Source organism: Pempheris klunzingeri, chromosome 21 (assembly GCF_042242105.1).
Source record: "Pempheris klunzingeri isolate RE-2024b chromosome 21, fPemKlu1.hap1, whole genome shotgun sequence".
NCBI lineage: Eukaryota > Metazoa > Chordata > Actinopteri > Acropomatiformes > Pempheridae > Pempheris > Pempheris klunzingeri.
Genome location: NC_092032.1, coordinates 11,434,110 through 11,454,179, shown reverse-complemented (window position 1 = coordinate 11,454,179; position 20,070 = coordinate 11,434,110). Strand labels below are relative to the sequence as shown.

Sequence of the window (20,070 nt, the reverse complement as noted above, 5' to 3'; positions counted from 1 at the left end):
AAAAATATGGCATCTGCTAACAGTTAACTCTCATGCAAACAGTTTCACACACACACACACACACACACACACACACACACACACACACACACACACACACACACACACACACACACACACACACACACACACACACACACACACACACACACACACACACACACACACACACACACACAATCCAGCTGGCAGACAGAATTAAAAAGATCCGACTGAACTGCAGCATAAATGTCAGAGACAGCAGGTCATCTTTTGCTCAGGCGTATCTTCGGGACACTAAATTGGAGAGCTAAATTCAGTGCAGTGATTAAGTTTAATAATTAACCTTTTCACCAAGAATTTCATCATACAGTAGGTCTGACATTCACTGGCCTTCACACAATCCCCTCTCTGTCCACTAGAGGGCCCCAAACACCCAGGAACTGATAAAAGGAGGTTCACTGTTACATGCTTGCTGCACTTTTCTTTTCTTTTTTTTAAGCCTAGACTACTAGATAACTACTATGTACATCTGATGACCATTCGAATGGAGAAGCCATTACAATACAAAGCCGAAATGATGCATCCTTTCAGTTGTTGCGATAGATTACATGTAAATTATTAAACTTTGAGGATTTGTGTTTAAAAATTGATCCAATTTGTTGAGAAAACAGCAGCTTTGCCACATTTTCTTTTTGCCTTTCCAGTTTCCAATACAATCACATTTTCTGTTACGTACAGTAGCTTCAGCACATGGTCAGAGATGAGAATACCTTTCTTATTCCTTTCTCCTCTTTGCCATTTGGCTTGTGGTTACACATTGTAATAATAAAGAAGCGCGATGTGTCATCAAATATAGATTTCTCACTGACAAGACTTGACTTTTCATAGAAGTCGTTTAACGCTGTACCATTGGTGCGTGTCGGCCTTAAGCTACATGGTTACCTTTCTGGGACGAGAAGCTCCGTCCGCTGGGCGCAGTGACTCGAGCTTAAAGAAAGCAGAAGACTGTCGCTCAGCTGAGAGGACAGTGACTGGCTTTTCGGTAGCTAGCATTTACCCTGGCTGCTAGCTTTGTATACCGGACTGGCCGAGACAGCCTGAGAGGCACTGTTACGAAAAAAGGAAGAAACCAAAGAGGTGAGAAGATTAAAAAAAAAAAATCCAATTTTGTCAATTCTGAAAATGCAAAGACGCATTGCCTAGACGAGAGAACAGGTGGAATTACTCAAATACATAAGAGATGTGCTGATATGTTCACAGCTGAGACTGTAAGGAAAAATGGGGTCACGAATGAGCCAACAACAACATGGTGGCACAGATGAAGTGAGCAGAGAAGGAGGAAGAGGTACAGAAGTAGATACAGAGGGAGCTGTACAGTACTGAGAGGGGAGGAGCTGTACATCGGATCTTGCATAGTACAGGTTTGTCAGTTGTGCTTTAGATGCTGTGTTGATGACGACTCATCTGTCTGTACAGAGATTTTAATGCCCTGCCCTTTAACAGTAGCACCATGTGACGTCTCTACACTGTCGTGGATGCTGTGTGTGGCTGCAGCTGATGATATGCTCAGAATAAAAGAACATCCGTCAGTCTCCTGTTATTACAAACGACGGTGAGCAGCCCTTTGAGTACGGTGGGCGCGCAGGTGTCTCTGCCCGTCAGTCCTACAGCAGCTGTGGGGCCTCGCCTGGCGTCTGACTGGTGTGACGCAGACACTGCGGTGAAGAAACACAAACAGGAAGGCACATGTCGCGTTGAACTCCGGTAGGGAGGCTTGGCGTGCTCTCAGACATGGGCGGTGCCTCTGTGGTGATGCGGCAGCAGGATGGGCGGGGTTATTGCTTTGAGGGAGTTGCCGGGGCAGCTGAGGCTGCTGTGGCCGCGGTTAAGCAGTAGGGCGGCGGGCGGGTCGGGCCGAGGAGGGATGAACACGGGGCAGGAGCGGGTGCGTGCGTGGCTCTTCTGGCCCCCGGCGTGGCAGATGAGCTCGCTGACGGTGCCCAGCGGAGGCAGGTGCTGGCGCCAGCGCTCGGCTCGATCCTCCTTGTGCTTGATCGAGTACCAGGTAAGGAAGATGAAGATGAAGCCGACAAACTTGAGGCTGGCGGCTAGGCCAAAGTAGACAAAGCGGAAGGAGGTGACGTCGTACTCCCAGCAGGAGCCGTGCACGCCACAGTCCTGCTGCCACAGCATGCAGGTGGTGTCGATCACAGCACCGAAGTAGATGGGCGTGGGGATGTAGGCTGAGGGAGCAGAGAGACATTATGACTTCTACTTCTGCTAAACAAAACCCTCAGTGTGCCCCAATTACCAACTACACACTAACTCCTACTAACATAAACACTTCTGGTTGTTTCAAATAAGCTTCTGTGTTTGTGTTTTCCATTCCTCAATATTTGAAGGAGGCAAAGCTCCATTGGAAAAAGGTGATTCAGGTTTATTTATGCTGTTTATTTCTGTTGCCAGTAGTGTCGATCAATCTGCTGTTCCTGCTGATGCACACTATGGCATCACAGCACAACGCATGAAGGAATGAAAAAACACAAAGCTAGTGTTAGACCTAGATTGATTGACTGATTGATTGTTAGACCTTTGTGAACTTTGTGAAGATAAAGCTGTGGAAAAATTCAGTTTTTAAGCAGTTTGACGGATCATTTCCTGGTAGTAAAACACAGTAAAGTTAACTCGTATTCCTGCTTTACAAACACTAAACTATGATACAGCTGGTATGTCATGGAGTTGGGATGTAGCACTTGAATGTTCTTTGACCGTGTTGTAGTGCCATCATGTTACCACTAGGAGGCACCATTTCATGCAGGTCTGATCCTCTAATTTATGTCAAGGGGACAAAATATGACTCTATTCAAACGCTTTTCAAATTATGTTCGATATTAAACCGTTAACCTTAAAAATGTCATGATTTTAGAGCTGAATCAGCACCTTTCTGGAACAATGTCCACAAAAACATGTAATTAGTAATTTTAAAAATGTAAAATGTATTGGAGAGCTGTTGCATAGATTATATCTGATGGCTCCGATTTTTAGGTCTAATTGTTACTAGACAAATACAGGCTCCCTTCTTGCCACCATACACACACATTGAGGTGGTTCGAGGGAAGTGATGGACAGCTTTATGTTCACACAGCCATACCAAGCACATCACAGGCATGTTCAGGCAGTGCTTTCTAACCCCCGAGGACTTTTCCACTCTTATCTGCTCAAAGGTTCACAGAGGTCCACTACAGCGCTGCATCCCTGCACTTTTTAAAACTGTAGCGTGTCAGCGAGGACAAGAGATAGAATTAGAGCCGGACTGTTCAAAGAGAGTAATAACAGACCAGTTGGGAAAACCTCCACAATAAAAATCAGATGAGAGACGCAACTGGCTGCACTTATTCATTACAAATACTTTTGCTTTTACTTCTAACCTTTAGGATTTACACTTTGTGGCCAAAGTAGATACCAAAGACAAGTGATTATAGTGTTTCTAATATGTTTAGGGATCATCACAAATATTAACACAAATAATAACTTACCGAGAGTTCGGAGCAGGACAAACTGCATGCCAAGAGCAAAAGGCCTCTCCTGTTCATCAACAGACCTGAGGAAGGAGAGACAGTGTGTAGATGACACAGATTCACTGTGCTGTTTCCAAATAATGCTGGGTGAGGATAACTGAAACCCTCCGACAACGTTTGGCAGAAGCGGTCTCCTACCTGAGTGTGACGATGATGGCGGAGGGCTGGGCACAGGCGGTGATGAGAGTGACGATGAAGAGGAAGATGAGGAAAGGGATGAGGGTGTTGCAGGTGCGGTCGCACTTCCCCGACACGGCGTAGCCATTCTCATTCAGGTAGGTTTTGACGATGACCAGCTGGAGCTGGTTGACCTGGCCGCCGGAGGACGGAGTGATGACCTGCCTGCTCTGCACACAGCCGCAGTCGGTGTAGTTCCTAATCTGTAGTCAAACACAACTTAAATAGTAATCATGCTATCCACTTAGGGGGTGCTCTTTATTAAAATCAACTGAAATCTGAAGCTAATTCCATTGAAAACGCTACTTATAGCAGACTGAAAAATCTCTGCTTTAGACAGACACAGACCGACTGGGTGGCACCAGCGATGTGATCAGAGATCTGGACAAGAATGTAGACATTTCCTTTCCTCATGTTGTTATAATTTCCTATCTGACATTGTTGTGTGGTCTGACACTTCCTGTTCTTTCAGAGCTCCGGGAGGAGAATGTACAGAGGACAGGTCTTTGTGTGTCCATTATGATTAATATGTCCTGTGGCAAAGTTCTCTGAAATCATTTCCACCAATCCTTTTTTAATTCCACTTGATAAGCAGAATTAAATGGCTACATAGCAATTATTTCGGAGACAGGAAAACAATAAGGCCCTGAGCAGTACATGAGTGTGTGTGTGTGTGTGTGTGTGTGTGTGTGTGTGTGTGTGTGTGCGTGCACGCGCACTCACCCCGGTGCTGTCATTGCCCACGGTGCTGCATCCAGCCAGGCAGGGGTTGAAGTAGGTGATGCCGTCGGAGCCGCAGACCGGAGCGTACTCGTGGATCCTGCAGCCACAGTTCACGTTGCAACTGCCCGTCAAGTTCCTGTGGGTCATCGTCAGGGTCGGACTGCACGGACGGATGCAGAGAACGTTAGTTAAGAACACGGAGAACACATCGTATCCATTTACGGCTCTTGGTGCCATTTACATGTAGTCTTTTGTATAGAAAATATACTGAATGGGCCACTTATCTAATTTAGGTTTTCATTTCACTGCAGGGATTAAATGCATCTTTGAAACTCTTGTTTTTTTTCTAGCCTTTCAAATGCATTGAAATGCTTGAAAATTCAGTAAACAACGCTGTTTTTCTTCTTTAATTCACACTTTGGAGATGTCACAGTAATGCTATGTCAGCAAAGGCCGGAGGTAGAGGTTTGGCCATTCAACTATCTGTAGGAGCATTTATTCATTTTCTACTCATGAATTCATCTGGGTTAGTGTCAGTGCAGCCCTGCTGGGATAGCAGCACATCATTTAGCTCCAGAGAAACTGAAACTAAATGTATGGTGCCACATTTACACCACATTTCCCATAAAACCCAAAGCTTCCTGCTGCAAAGAGGATAATACTTCTCATCCTCACTTGCCCTTCATGCATGGCATCACTCCATAAAGCTTTGTTTCAGCAGGAAAAAAAGATCCGGCCATTAAAGATATAGAAAATGTTGCATATTATTTGCAAACTGAAAAGATTTTTTTTCTATTGTAGTAATACAAATCAACAGCGAAACAGTCTCTCACATAAGGCTGCCGATCCTCCCGACAATGTTTACTGTCGCCTCTGTGTCTCAATATTAATCTGCTGCACATAATCCTTTTAATTAGCTTTAATACAGCCTTCCACCAGCCTGTGTGATGTGTGATGATAGAGAGACGGAGAAGAGGGGGGGGCTGAGGAAGTGACACCTCCAGTGACTCGACAGGCAGTGTGGGAACAGTCGCTCTAAGCCAAACAGGACTGTGGTATCGTCTAAACCAAGAGCAGTGAAGCGAGTGCCGGGTTTTCTCTGGGGGGCTTCGCTCTGAGCCCTGCGGAACAGCCAGGGACGGGGCCTAACAACACAGCAGCCTCACGTGACGCTGGCGCGCACGCACACACACACACACACACACACACACACACACACACACACACACACAAAACCAACAGTGACTGGACATCTCCTTCTGAAAGTTTGTAAGACTGAAACAAAGAAATGAGATCCACAGGAAAAAAGTTAATTATTTCATGATGATGCGCGTGTGTGAGAGTGTGTGTGTGTGTGTGTGTGTGTGTATGCAGGTAAATACGCATCAGCCCTGCTGGAGTTGCCAACCCGCTGCATTGATTGCACATGCCCTTTTTTTTTTTCCCCAGACTAAACCCCGACCTTCCCTGAACCCTCCAGATGGTGTGCCACTGCGTGCAGGCTGCACTGCATGAAAATCCAAACAGAGCGAGTGGCTTAGTGTAGTTTGACAGCGTAGACGCTGAACAGGGAGGATGAGGTCTGACTTTGTACCAGAGGAAACTGTTAAATTAAACTTGCATAATCAAATTCTGACCTGCTCTAGATGTGTTTATTTCAGTCATGGGACAGATACTACTCACATTACCTGCGTGTGTTAATTGTAATCATAGAAAACATACAGGAATTAAGAATACATAAGCAATGCCAGTGTAACTTGGCTTATTATTGAAGGAGTTCACAGAGTTTCTGAGAGGGAGCCTGGCATCACTGTACCAGGAACAGGGGTGCACAGGTGAAGCACAAGTTGGCAGGAGTTTCACTTATATAATGTAGTGTAAAATATTGTATAATAGCGCCTTCACGTGGGTAAAAGTGTAATGGCAAACGGTATTTAATTAGACATGCTGACCCACCTCGTAATTATGAAACATTTTAGCAGATATTCAAGAATGTTACATAACCTGATTTGCCTCTTGGCGCTGAGAAAAGGTTGAGGACCTTAGCTGTTCCTCGCGTCCTTTCTGTAAAATAGTCTCAGCCTGTCAGCTATGTCTAGACTAGTGTGTGAGTACGGACAACTGACACAAAGGGTGTGCTTTGGCTGAACATTCCTCATGTGGGTGCTACCAGTGACTAGTGACCAGGGCTGTTCATAATGAGGCGCCCCACCGGCTCACATGACTTGTTGACCCAACTATAAACATGGGCTTAGACAATGGCTACAGTTATTAATGGGTCAGCTATGGGGCTTTAAAGGGCACATTGACTATTTGGCAAATAATCACTTTGATTAACATAGTGATGTGAAAAGTAAATTTCACAGACGTTTAGCAGTTTCACCTCTGTGTGTGCAGTTGGCTGGCCCATACAGCCTACAAAGGCCAGCAGGTTGAGGACCTTTGGTATTTGTCGCGTCCTTTCTGTGAAATAGTCTCCAGCCTTATCAAAGAATTCTTTTATATATCTAATATTTATGACTAAATACTTCCAGAAAGAAGTGTTGATTTCTTAATTGAAAAGCTGAAAATTTTGGCACATGGAAGACCGTTAGCAGCATACAGTATGTTGAGATGGGATATTAATGCAGTACATGTGTATGTTTGCAGTGCATCATCCAAGGTCACTACGTGCATGGTGCCTCTGTGCGTCTGCCTGAGTGTGTTCATAGCCGTGCACGCCAACAGATGTGCGCTGTGTATTCCTGTCTGCGGGGCCTGACACATCAGATGACTGTTTGTTAACAGTGCAGCCTGGCTGCTGATGTGGTGTCGAGCTTCAGAAATAGAGGTGGCAGAGTGATTCACTGGAGCCACGAGAGCAGATGCCAGTGTTGCTAATTAATCATTCTCACGCCAACACAACGCCACAACACATGAGGATGATGGGAGCACTGACAGCATCTCAGGCCCACACCCTCCTCCAGAATATGTGTATATCAGATGCAAAGGTTTTCTTTTTTAATGAGCGGTTTAGGAACAAATACATAGCCGGCTCCCAAGTACCGTATACATAAAATGACTCATAGTTTTAGATGAGATATTTATCTTCTGCAGGATAACACTGTAACGTATCTGTCCAATGTCCTCTGCTCTTGCCCCAAAAGGATGATGGGGAGGGAGAAGGGGATGATGAGCCCTGCCTGCTAGCATCTTTTAGACTTTAGACTTTTAGACTTTGTCTCTTTGCATTTTATTTATGCCATGTCTATCTGTTGGTGCATTTATCCTTACCCAGTGGTGTACGGTATGTTGATGCCTCCTAAATTGATGCTCTCGCAGCCCACTATGAAGAGTGTGGAGAAACACAGTAGAGACACCCCGCTGCAGATCATGGCCAGCTTGGCCGACTCTCTGGCACCGAGCTTCAGCTTCTTGATGATGTACCCCCCCAGCACAATGCCTACCCCGGCACTGGGTACGATGATCACACCTGTGAGTGGGATCAGAGCAAAGAAGAGCGGGTGAGATGGAGGAGAAACTTCAGAGGTGTCACAAACTGCACCAAAATAGAGAAGCTAATTTGTGTGGTGAAAAACACTGAATTAATTTCTGAAAGGATGACGGACTATGTGAATAAGTATCTAATCCACAATATTTCAATCAGAAACACCTCTGTGAAAAGCAAGTGAGCATGTTGTGCTTTTACATAGAAGTGTGTAAGGTGTCTTGTTGGACACAGTAGCATATCAGTCTTGATATGACTTTCCCTGTTAACCAAGAATAAATATCTTCAAAGAAAAAAGGGACCAGAAAAGGCTTTGCTGTATCAATGTGACCAGGCCACACCACAGGCTACCAGTGAGTCATTTCAAGCTGTGGCAGCACGGAGCACGTGCTCTCAGTCCACTAGAGCCAGTCTAATTGACAGCATGAAGAAAGGCGAAGCTGGCCGCAAGCAGGACGGACCGGGTGGAATGTGTCATCATGCAGGAGTTAAGGCCCGGGAAGGCTGCACATGACAGCCCTCGAGCCCAGCCACGGGCGCAAGCTGCCAGGTAATGAACAAGATGGGGTCAGTCCGAGTTAGAGGATCAACAGAGAAGTGATCCAAGTACACAGAAATGTCATTTGCTCTCTCCCTTGTCTGTATGTATGTGTGTGTGTGTGTGTGTGTGTATATAGAGAGACGAAGAGAGGGCAAGAGACGGAGGGAGAGAAAGTGCCTCTTAGCTTAGTGAGAGCTGGGCGACAGACAGCTGTAGCATAATATCCTGTAAGTGCATGTTTCTTTGCTAAAGCCTTCTGCAGATTAAAACATGTACACAGCCAAATCAGATATCATATCAGTGACACAAGGCACACGCACACACACACATATGTTATAACATAGTGTTAAATGCTACATTAAAGCAGCTACAAGAAGTTTTTAACTGGTTATGAAACAGTCTATATGACCTACATAAGCAACTGAGACTGTGAGCGAGAATATTGGCAATTTCAGTTATTCTAAACTCCTGTCCTTGGGTCCACTTCCATGCAAATATTCATCCTCCGAGGAAGAATGGAAGTTGCTTGTAGTTGCTTTAATGATTTACACTAACTTTATCCGGATTTACAAATACTGGCATGAATGAGAGTAATTTTTGGTGGTTATCTGATAAATGTGTGCGTGTATCCCACGTTAAAGAAGCTGTGACTCTTCTTACAAGCATTTGTGCTGCTTACAATCGTTAACTGCAGCTTGTACAGCACAGACAGCTGAAAGCCAGCCTTGGAAACACAGAGGAAATAAGAGACAAATAATAAGAGGGATTGTGCATATTTCAAAGGAACAGTGGCTGAGATTAGGAGAGCAATCAATTGAAAAAAGAGGAACAGAAACAGAGAGCAGCAACAGCAGCATGGGGGACACTGCAGCTGAGGGGGGCGTATGTGATATGTTACAGAACTATTTCTGTAGCAACATCTAATTAGCATGTGGCTTTGGTGGCTCTTTAACTGGCCGTGATACTGAGTCGAAAGGCAGTAATTTGTGAGACTTCCCTTTGTTTTTTCATTTTTAAGTCTTTGATTTCTACATTGTAGTGTTGTTTTTATGGCTCATGTCCTACAGACTTGGCATTCAGTAAGACAAAGCTACAATGTCTTTTTCTTAATATAGTCTTCTTTGGACTTGTCATTCCTCTGTTTATGTCTAACAAGGCACTGTTGGTGTTGCTGGAAATTGGCCTTTTGGAATTGGTGCTGGGTAGGTAGCGCACAGTAAACCAGTGAAGTTGTCAGGTCTAACTAATCTCTTTTCATTTTCAGCCACACTGCTACCTTAAAAAATAATGACATTCCCTCAACTCGACTTAAACTAAAGAACTCTACTAAACTAAGATGGTAAACATTGTAAAGCTTGAGAGGCCACTTTTGAATATCTACTTCTGTTGCTTAAAATTATGGAAAGCTAATCCCAACTGGACTTAAATGATCACCAACTAAAACCAAATCAAAGCCCAACTCCATTGGTATAATTGATTATATCAAAACATTACAAATAATTAATTTACACATGTAAAAACCCTGGTGTGGTCTTCCGGTCATTCTCCATTTTGGTGGTCCTACTAAAACAAACCCCCACACTCATCGGGGAAATGTCACAGTTGGTCAGTCCATCTGGCTGCCTGAGGAAGCACTGTGCTCCTCATCAACAGGAGTGCCCTCTCCTGCTTTTCCTGCTCTCCAACCATCATCACATCCCAGCAGCTTGGCATCGTTTGGGTTGCCATGGCAACCGCATCACCCGTTTGGCCTTACCCCTAGTATCCTGGCAACAGGCAGATGAGATGAGGCAACGGTATTGTGTATGTGCAGGCGTGTGTGTGTCTAGAGATGACCATATGTTTGCTGGCAGAATACTTGGCCACACGTCAATAAATACACACACACACACACACACACACACACACACACACACACACACACAGACACAGACACAGACACAGACACAGACACTCACACACCTTTTTGCATTCACAGGCATAATTGAAACTTTAATCACTTCCTTGCTTTAAAAATCCTGATACTAGAAAATTAGTTGTGCATTAGCGCCACTGGCTCAGACACCACTGAAGTTCTGGATTGGTTCTTGTACTTACTACATATGTGGTGCACAAATTACAGACTGAGCAGAGGATAGTGTGCCTGAGTGTGTGTGTGTGTGTGTGTGTGTGTGTGTGTGTGTGTGTGTGTGTGTGTGTGTGTGTGTGACCACATTATGATGAATGTGTCTTACACAGTCAACAAACACAAGTCTTACAGTCAGGGGATGTAATGGAAGCTCATCACTGAATGACTCATAGCACTGTGAATCACTGTGCACACGTGGCGAGGTGAGAACAAGTGTGAGCTTAAACTGGTATAGACTTATGGTGCATCTAATACATGATGGTGCATCATTTATCGTCCAGTCCACTATCAGGACACACAGGATAAACACAGAGACAGCAGCACATAATGTAAAATAAACCATGTGTATTTAGGTAGATGTTTTATACAGTCTCCTAATAATTATATATTTGCTTCCTTGTAACTGTTGAATACAACTCAATAAAGAAAGATCTACTTTTTTTTTTTTTTTTTTATAAATGCTACAGACTGAGGTAATAAATTAACTCTTTCCCAAGGGCAGTTTTGCCTCATTAATAGTTTGGTTCATTTCAGATCTTTTCAGGGACGGTTCAATTAGCCTATGAAATGTAGTACTGCATCTTTAACACATAATTTCCTCTACTTTAGATGCCCCACGTTTTTGTCTCACAGCTGGAAAGTCATAGCAGAACTTCCTGAGGAGGAAGATCCAACGTTTGAGATTTCTGTACAATATTTGTGATTATTTCAAGTGATGAAGCAACTACATGACTAATCACTCAGTAAAAAAAATGTGTCAAGGGACTATTTTTCCTATTTTCTGAAATTTTACAAGCTAAAATAAAACTAAAAATAATAATTAAATCAGTCACATCCCTTGTTGTTTTGATTTCTCCAATTCATTCACCTATGAGGTACGATCAGGTTCTTCCTCATCGTTTTTAATGGAAAAATTTACTTTACTGAATTGCTCAAAACATACTGTGAAGCATCCCCCATTATACACTCCCACACATCCTCTATGGCGGCCCACAGGGGACAGTGACTGCACTGACTCATAAGACAACTCAAAAAAACGCCAGACTGTGCTGTAAAAAAGCAAAAAAACAGACACACTGAACAAAAGACTTACCAGTGTATATGCTGGCGTTTGAGGCGGGGATACCAAACTGTGACTCAATAAACTTTGGAATAAAGGTGATGAAGGCGGTGACGATGGCACACTCTGCTGTGTAGGACAGGCTGACAAACAGGAAAGTCATGTTGCTGAGGATCCTCAGTGCCGCCTTGGGGAGGTCTGGGGAGGGATACAAGACAAGACTGAGCACTTCATTACTGTGGTGCTGTAATTAACATGTGATCATTCTCTTAATTTGGCTCTCACTCCCACACAAACTGAACTCCATGGAATCATCAGAAGAAGAATCATTACTAGAAAGCTGTAATTAAGAAAAGGCTATCTGTAACCCAAATAAACCTTATGTAATAACAACCTTGGGTAATAATAGAGTCAAGTTAACACCACGTCTAAATGTCTTTGGAACTCACATATAAATAATGCCTTCAACTTTGTCTCATTACATCCGGATAAGTATCCTTGTTTCACTGTAACACTGCAGAAGCAAACATAACATAAATACACAGGCGCTTCTTGAAGCTTTAAGATATTCATACAGTGAGCAGCAAATTTGCTATACGATGCAAGTATAGTATGTGGATCATGTGATCACTGCTGCGAGCACTACACAAACCAAGCTCAGCAAATCCAGCCTGAATGCCGCCATCCTTGGTTCATCATAACAAGGACAAACATGCCTTTTGTGTCTGCTTGAGGGCAGTGTCTGTATGATTTGGTTGACATGACGCAGAATGCCCTCTCATCCTGTCACTCCAAAGTCATGTGGTCAGACTGTAAGTACATTACTGTTACTAGGCAGAATGAAACAGCTCTAATTTCCTCTTTGCTCCAGCACTTTGTTTGCACTGGCTGCAAACAAAACTGGGTAGGAGGCAATTTCACTCTACTGAACCCAAAGATAAAACCCGGATGTCAGTTTCTCACCATCAGACAAAATCAGAGTCATTGCCAAGTAAGTTTATCTAGTGCAGAATCATTTTACAAACAGGAGGTAATATGGGGTTCAGTTTCCTCCTCACATGCACATCAGCATGGCAGATGCTTGCTGTCATGGCAACTGAAACGTGGGCCTCCCAGCCGAACGTCTGTCTCCCCAATCATGACACCACACCATGCTGTCAGAATATACTTCATCTATATCTCATCATTTCCATCTTGGATTTTGGGAGAGGCTGGTGTTCCTTGTTATGTAAAACCTGCAGGTCTGCCAAGCTAATCAGCTCAACTGCAGCAGTATTAACATTAGTCGGGGCTGGCTGGTGATTGAGAACCAAGTGCTTCTTAAATAGCTACCATCAATGTGCAGTTTCTCCTGCCAAATTTAGAACAGTCAAATCATGTTCCATTGCACGTCAACCCTCATCCCAACATCCTGTTTAACATAGGAACAGGTCACAACATTCGGAGGACAATAAAAAACTATGCGGCCAGTCTCTGCCAGGTAATTTTAAGGTTACTATGACGGTATTCTTAGGAGGTGTCTATCCTCTTGCATTTGAAAAGTTTGCCTTGAATGTCCCTGCCAGAAACAGAAGGTTACACACTGTTCTCAGGGTCACTGGAACATATGAGCTCCTTCATCTCAAGACTGAGGGGGGAAAAAAAAATCAGGAGCAGGTTTGACAGAATGGGGATCTCCGCAATCCACAGGGACCTCAGATACAAGTTGCTGCTTCTCTACATTAATAGAGAAAGCTGATAATAGTTGGGTGCCTGGTTAGAGTGTGCTGAAGACAAACCAGCACATGCTGCAGGGACTCTGATCACCGAAGCAGCCTTGCGTTGGAGCGAAATGCTGTTAAAGCAGTTGTTCTGTTGCTTTGCTCACATGCACAACTATAACCCCAAAGACAAAAAAGTCTTAGTATATTAGAATCTTTTAGATAAAGGCCACAGCTGAAAAGATAAATATTTTTACTTCACAGTAAGACACAAGAGACAGGATATCAAAGAAAAAAATTTGCTTTATATGCAGCTGAAATTCAAAAGGCCAGAAAAGGTCCTTCCATCAAAAGAATGATGAGTAACTTAAAGAAGTGAGGTCACTTCTGTGCACGCAAAGCTTCTCTATTCAAATGAATGTGAACTTAGGGGGGCTGACTCCAGTCGGAAACTGTGTTGTCTACCCTTGACCTCAACTATCTGTGGGATGAGAGATGAGGAAGGGCTGCAACCAAGAGAAGCGTTTATTACAGCTTTTCAATCTAAATTTTACGCCAGTGTTTGTTCTGTCTGTGCAGTCTCTCTCTCCCTCTCTCTGTGAGGGTGTGCGGTCTGTCATGGGCCACATTTGGGAGCAAAATTCAGACGTCAAAACATTTGGCTGGGGACAGCTTGTCTAACTGAGCACACAACTGGCATCTCCAAGTTGGTCCTGTGAGTGTCCGAGGTGTTTAAGCCAAGCATTATGGCGCCGTCTCATGTGCTGCGCACACACAGATGCCACAAAGGCAGAAAAGTATCTACTGTGGATTATTGCTGCCTTTTACTGGGGGGGTCACTATGAAGCTGGCCACTCTAACTGGGTGGCACGGTGCCTGGAGTTGGGGATAGCCGTTTCAGCACTAATTCAGCCAATCTTAATGTGGGTGGAGAAATGTTAGCATCTGTCTGTGTTATCCCAGATCAAAGGTACGAATAGAGCAGTGACGCTAATTATTTCATTCCTGGGGAGCTGGGTAATCTTGTCTGGAGGGGGACAGATGGCGAGATCCTGTTGACGTCTACAGCAGCTGCTCTCTCACACAGACAGACCACTGGCTCGTAATAGTTGCCACACTTTTTGATGACTTGGTAAAATTGTTCCATCCATCTGCTTTTGCAAAACATTTCTCATTGAGCAGAGACAGGTGATGATATATTCATATATGTTTGCAATATTAGTAATTGCACTGTGGCTCATGCTAGTGGTGTTTCAACCCATGAAGCTATGAAAGTCAAAGCAGTGGGTCTGATATTAGGACAAATGCCCAACACCAACAAACGGTGCACAGAGGAGTCAAAGCACATAGAATTATTTTGAGCCTTAACTTGAGTTTTTATAAATCTTTAATCTGTAATTCTAAATGTGAAAGCAAGTCACTTTAAGGCTTTTGGCTGATCACTCCCTGTAGCAGCTGTTAATTCTGCCAGCATTGAACAATTAGTCAATCGAAGAGAAAATATATATCATCAACTATACTATAAATAATTGATTACTTGTTTAAATCTGGTTCCAGCTTCTCCAAATGAGGATTTTCACTGGCTTTCTGTTTTCTATCTTTGGGTTTTGGACTGTTTATTGGACAAAACAAGACATTTAAGGATCAAATTGGCTTTGACGTACTTTGAGCTTTTTTATTTGCCATTTTCTAAAGTTAAATCATTAATCAATACATTAGCCAGTAAATTAAAAAAAAAATGTTAGTTGCTTCCCTAAATTCAATTTACTGAGTCAATTTACTCACCTCAATTTACCTTAGGTGAGTTTCTTACCATCTACCATGGATTTAAGTTTAAACATTCAGTGTAGATGAAAATAGTGAGACATATTTTATTTGCGATTTAGTGAACACTGAAATTACTTTTGTCCTGTTTCACCGTAAAATATGTATTCCTGTCAGGTAAGCAATCAGCTATTGAAGTCTGGTTGCCACTGCATGCAATTCTTAACATTTCTTGGATTTTGCATGTCAAGGATTTTTGGAGAGTTTAGACAAATAGCTGTAGAAACATACTGTATATCACAGTTGACCAAGGTCTGGAACATTCCACAATCGAAAAAGTGTTCAGTCTTAGCATTTTTCAGTGTTTGCTGGTGATCTGAAGGGCAAAAAAATGCTTAGTGAAAGCAGCCACTTCAGTGCAGCATATCTTTCACAGAAAGTGCTGAATTTGTGCTAAAGACAAACACACACACCCGAATAGAAGGACACGTGCAGCACCAAAATGCATTACAGATCCAAACATTGAAGTGCCTGAGTCTGCAAAATTGCCCATAGTTTGCACAACAGCTCAAAACATCCTGCTGGGAGAAGTAAAACAGCAGGAGAGCAACCACTGGTCTGAAGAAGCTGTAATGTATTCATGGTTGCTGTGTGTGTTATCAGCTCTCCGAGACAAAATCCAGTCTGGGCTGTTCTGGAGAATGCACATAAGCACAAATCTATGAGTATGCAACTATCTAAATACATGTTAGAATTCCCTTTAGTTACTTTGCATAATAATAAAGAGTGTGAGAGCAATCATGTATGCTACAGATTTGCTCTGCTGCCAAGTCTGTCAACTCCTGTGTGCAGAGACGTGACTGAGTTCCCCCGAGAACTCATTTAAGTTGGAGCGAACTGGGAAACACTGGAGCAGAATTCGGCTCAACCAGGGGGCTCTTCTAGGGAAAACCAGGAGATTCCTGGTACATCTGGCTCAGAGAGGACATGAAAAACACTGCTTTTGCATCAGTGCACCTTTGTGCACTGATGCAAAAGTGCACCATTGTGGGGTAAACTGTTAAACACCACATCCAATTTTCATATCGTTATATTTCTGTTCTCGTTGCAGAAAATGTTTTGTCCTTAATTTAAAGTCAAGCTTGCAAAGACAAACACAAAGTCCTCCACTGACAGCACTAATGTGTGACCTTTAGCCGTGTTTGCCATTAATTTAACAAAGCAAATAGAATCCAGAGTCCACTAACACTGCCCATGTTTACAGTAAATTACCCGCTTCATAAGTCAACTGTGTGGACAGCCTTGTCTATCACAAATCAATAACATCTTTAAAGGCGATCTCAATGGAGCTTCCACTATTAGATAACATGCCTAATCCGTCATTGATTGGATTACGGACTGTTTGTACATCAGTGGCTGACAGTTTCTTTATGGAAGGTACTTATAACACCTTAAAGCCCAGAGGTGGAAAAAGGTGGCTGATATTATCTGTTCCTCACCTTTGATGTCCTTTCCAAAACCCATGGAGGAGGAGACATTCTGGCCTTTGCTACTAGACTTCTCCTTAATCACATCATCGTCACTGGACACGTCACCAGGCGAGCCCATCTTTTTCTTCTTCCTCTTTTTGTGGCGTGGAGGCAGCTTTTTGGGGAAGGCAAACATGGGAAAGATGACCAGGAGCATGGCTATGGCGCATAGGAGAAAGCCACTCCACCTGAGAGGAGGAAACAACAGATGGGTTGAAAAGGCAACGAGGAACAGATTGATCATCACAGGGGAACACATCTAGGGGCTCGGCACAGTTGCAGAGATGTGCATGCATATTTACCAGTTGCCAACAAAGCGAGGGTCACTCTGGTCGATGTTGACTACAGTTTTGGGGTCGACGTAGAAACCGATGAGGACGCCTCCCAGCAGGTAGCCAGCCGCAGGTCCCAAAGCTCCCATCACATACATGATGGCTGGAAAAGACACAGACAGAACCAGTCAGACACTTCAAGTACCTAACTGGAAATACTGTACATCATTTGTAAGTTTTGATGAGCATGAAGCTTAATTCATCTCTTACTTAAACAGGAACACTGCACTTTGTTTCAGACCTTACAGGTTTTCATACTTTCTTCATTAATGCTTCACCGTTACCAGTGGCTCTTTAAATCAGACCTGTGGGAGCAGCTCATTACCCCTGATGCATCGTCCACCGTATTTAGAACACCTGCACGGAGATCAGTGGGAACTCTCCACCAGCCCTGAGGTCATTTCTCACAGCTTTTGAAGCGTCTGTAACAACTAACCTGAAAGCTCCAGAGGTCTCACACTGACCTAAGGGCACGCCTGGAGCTCTCCCACACCAGCAAACCTCAGGGCGAGTGGGGGTGAAACATTAAACCTCAGGGGCTCTCAGGCTGTTACTGAGGTGAGCAAATCACAATCCGTCACTATGCCGCAGGAAGGGAAAAACTCATTAAAGTTAGATAACCTTAGTTGGACAAGTGGAAAAACCTCCTGCAGGCATCCAACAGAGATGCGAGTTGAAGCCATTTACCGGCTGTAATCAGGGGGCAAACCTTCTATAATTACACCTGGAACATTGCCGCTAGCCATCAGGTTGTGAGAGTGTGTCCGTGTGACTGAGGGGATGGATTAGCTCTTTTTGATGGTGGTGTGCATGTGCATATGCGAACATTGAACAATGAGAACATTCTCACACACAGTCAACTAGCAAAACACTCCTGTTCCTTGATTTGTGTCTCTCAAATGTCACTTTCTTAGATGCTGGCACTAAACCACATCGGCAATGTGTTTGTGTATAGTAGCAGGTGTGCTGTGTGTCCAGACCAACACTCAAATCTCCTCAGAGACCAGAGAAACACCTCATCTCTCAAGTTTGTTTTTGTCAGAATGGAAGCTCAAAAGCAGTTTCATCTCTGTTTCACCAAATGTTTCAGCTGCCCCGCCAACATTTGCTTATAGCATTCCTACATCCCAGGAGGCTTGCATCCTTTACTGCCCTCATATTTTCAGTCCAACACTTCACTTTGAGCGCTTTTGGACAGTCCTCTCTCCATGAATGCATCCAACAAAGCACAAATATGCATGTCACTCCTATAGTGTGGTTCCAACAATGTCCCAAAAGCTCAAATGCTTATCTTCCTAATTAAATTATTCCTTAAACAAAACTATTGGGAAAATGGTAAAGACAGGAAAATATTGCTCTAAGAACAAAGGGCCCTTCAACAAATCCTCTTATCGGCCTAAAGCAGACACACACACACACACACACACAGAAAATGCAAGACAACAATGGTCAATTCCCAAGGCTCCATAGACTCTGGTGATCGGTCTTTTATGCAATTTTCAGCAGTTTGTGCATGTAATGGACGAGAAAAGAAAGATATAAGACATGCATAGTGTATACATTTTAAAACATATAAGACATGTAAAGCATACATAAGTATGTTGTGTGTGAGGCTGAAGGTCTGTTGGCTGTTTCCTTCCTATAAACCTACATGAGCAGACATGAATCACTTCTCTAAGCACCTAAAGCAGGTGTTTGTTCCCTCTTCAATACTCCTGTCTTTCTCTCTTTCACTCGCATATCTTTTTTCATCTTCTTAACTCCTTTCACCACGCCATTTCTCATATCCTGCTTGCCGGGCAGTTGATTCATCCACAGCAGTCCAACCACTACACAATGTAACTGGATAAATTACCACACGGACACAATAAACTTTTAATTATAGTTGGCAAGGACGGCAAGAGGTCTTGTCTTATTATCTCCATCTTGAAATTTAAAAAATCAAAACCTGGACTCGTGAATCAGACTTTTGTGATGCAAAGCGAAATAATTTGCATCTATAAAAGCACAGAGCATAGGCTGGGATATAAAGGCTCCTTGTATTGCCAACTGGACCTTGACAACTGAGTTCACAGATGAGGGTAAGTTGGTTGATACACACAATTGTATCAAGACTGACTGCAGGGGTTTCAGATTCAAATCACCTGACTCTTAATTAAACTTCAGACAAATATGACCCTCAAGATTTAACGATGGTGCTATGGTTTTGAGCTGGTTAATAATGGAAATATGAATGGACACCACCATAGTATGTGACTCAGTTGTGTGAGTGAACTCCTGAAGTGCCTTGCAAACTGCTGACCCCTCCTTTGCCCTGAATATAACACACCGCCATTTAAACACACTGTGGCTTGAGCCAGATTCACTTGGTGCATCCAGCCATTCATTTGTTAGGCAAAGGTTGAACACCAAGCACGGTCTTTTGGTTGCCCTCCAATCTCTACTCTACCCTTTCTCGGGCACCCAGGCAGGGATGGCCATATTTTATCCCCATTGGGTGATTGTGCGAAAGCCCGTCTTGCCGCTCCATCCATCACGTTAACAGTGTTCTGCCCGATTGGAGGACGCAGTGGGTCATAAACCGTGCCTGACTCGTTGCCCTACCCTGCCTGCTTGGCACTGAGCCGGGATATGTAGGTAAGAAGGGACTGGAGGGCTGAAGGGCGGCCAGGGCAGAGCCATCAGATTGAGGAATCTGCTGGCAAAGCAGCAGTAGTCCATCACACACAAACACACATGCTGCGGTGACATGCGACAGTAGAGCACAGGGGCTGAATGCCAATGCAAAACGCATGGCACACCATAGGCTCACTTTATTCAATTACGCAATAGACCTTTACCAGCAGCACGTGAAGGACAATGCATTATAGGCTTCATATTGCTTTCTACACGTGTGGAGGTAATGGATTAGGAGCTCTCCATTGCAGTTATTGGCTTTTCACTCTTATGTTATACAAAGTCAGCATCTAACCCACCTACGTGACCACCCAGTCTGACTTTCAATATGCTGTGGTAATTTTGCGCTGACTTTGTTGTGTGCATTAGACACGCATGAAGAGATACAAATTG

The 20,070-nt window shown here is 43.7% G+C and overlaps 1 protein-coding gene across 1 annotated transcript in view; it reads right to left on the bottom strand.

The window, feature by feature from the left end:
- Positions 1–1,518: 1,518 nt before the first annotated feature.
- The window catches only part of slco5a1 (solute carrier organic anion transporter family member 5A1), a 34,081-nt gene continuing 15,529 nt past the window's right edge, over positions 1,519–20,070 (bottom strand). Inside the window, exons 2-9 of the mRNA XM_070853128.1 lie at positions 16,972–17,104; positions 16,640–16,857; positions 11,710–11,874; positions 7,734–7,932; positions 4,461–4,620; positions 3,699–3,940; positions 3,519–3,583; positions 1,519–2,225 (exon numbers count right to left, since the gene is read on the bottom strand). Of these exons, the coding sequence (XP_070709229.1) occupies positions 1,768–2,225; positions 3,519–3,583; positions 3,699–3,940; positions 4,461–4,620; positions 7,734–7,932; positions 11,710–11,874; positions 16,640–16,857; positions 16,972–17,104 (1,640 nt within the window). The 3' untranslated portion in view covers positions 1,519–1,767. The remainder of the gene's footprint in view (positions 2,226–3,518; positions 3,584–3,698; positions 3,941–4,460; positions 4,621–7,733; positions 7,933–11,709; positions 11,875–16,639; positions 16,858–16,971; positions 17,105–20,070) is intronic.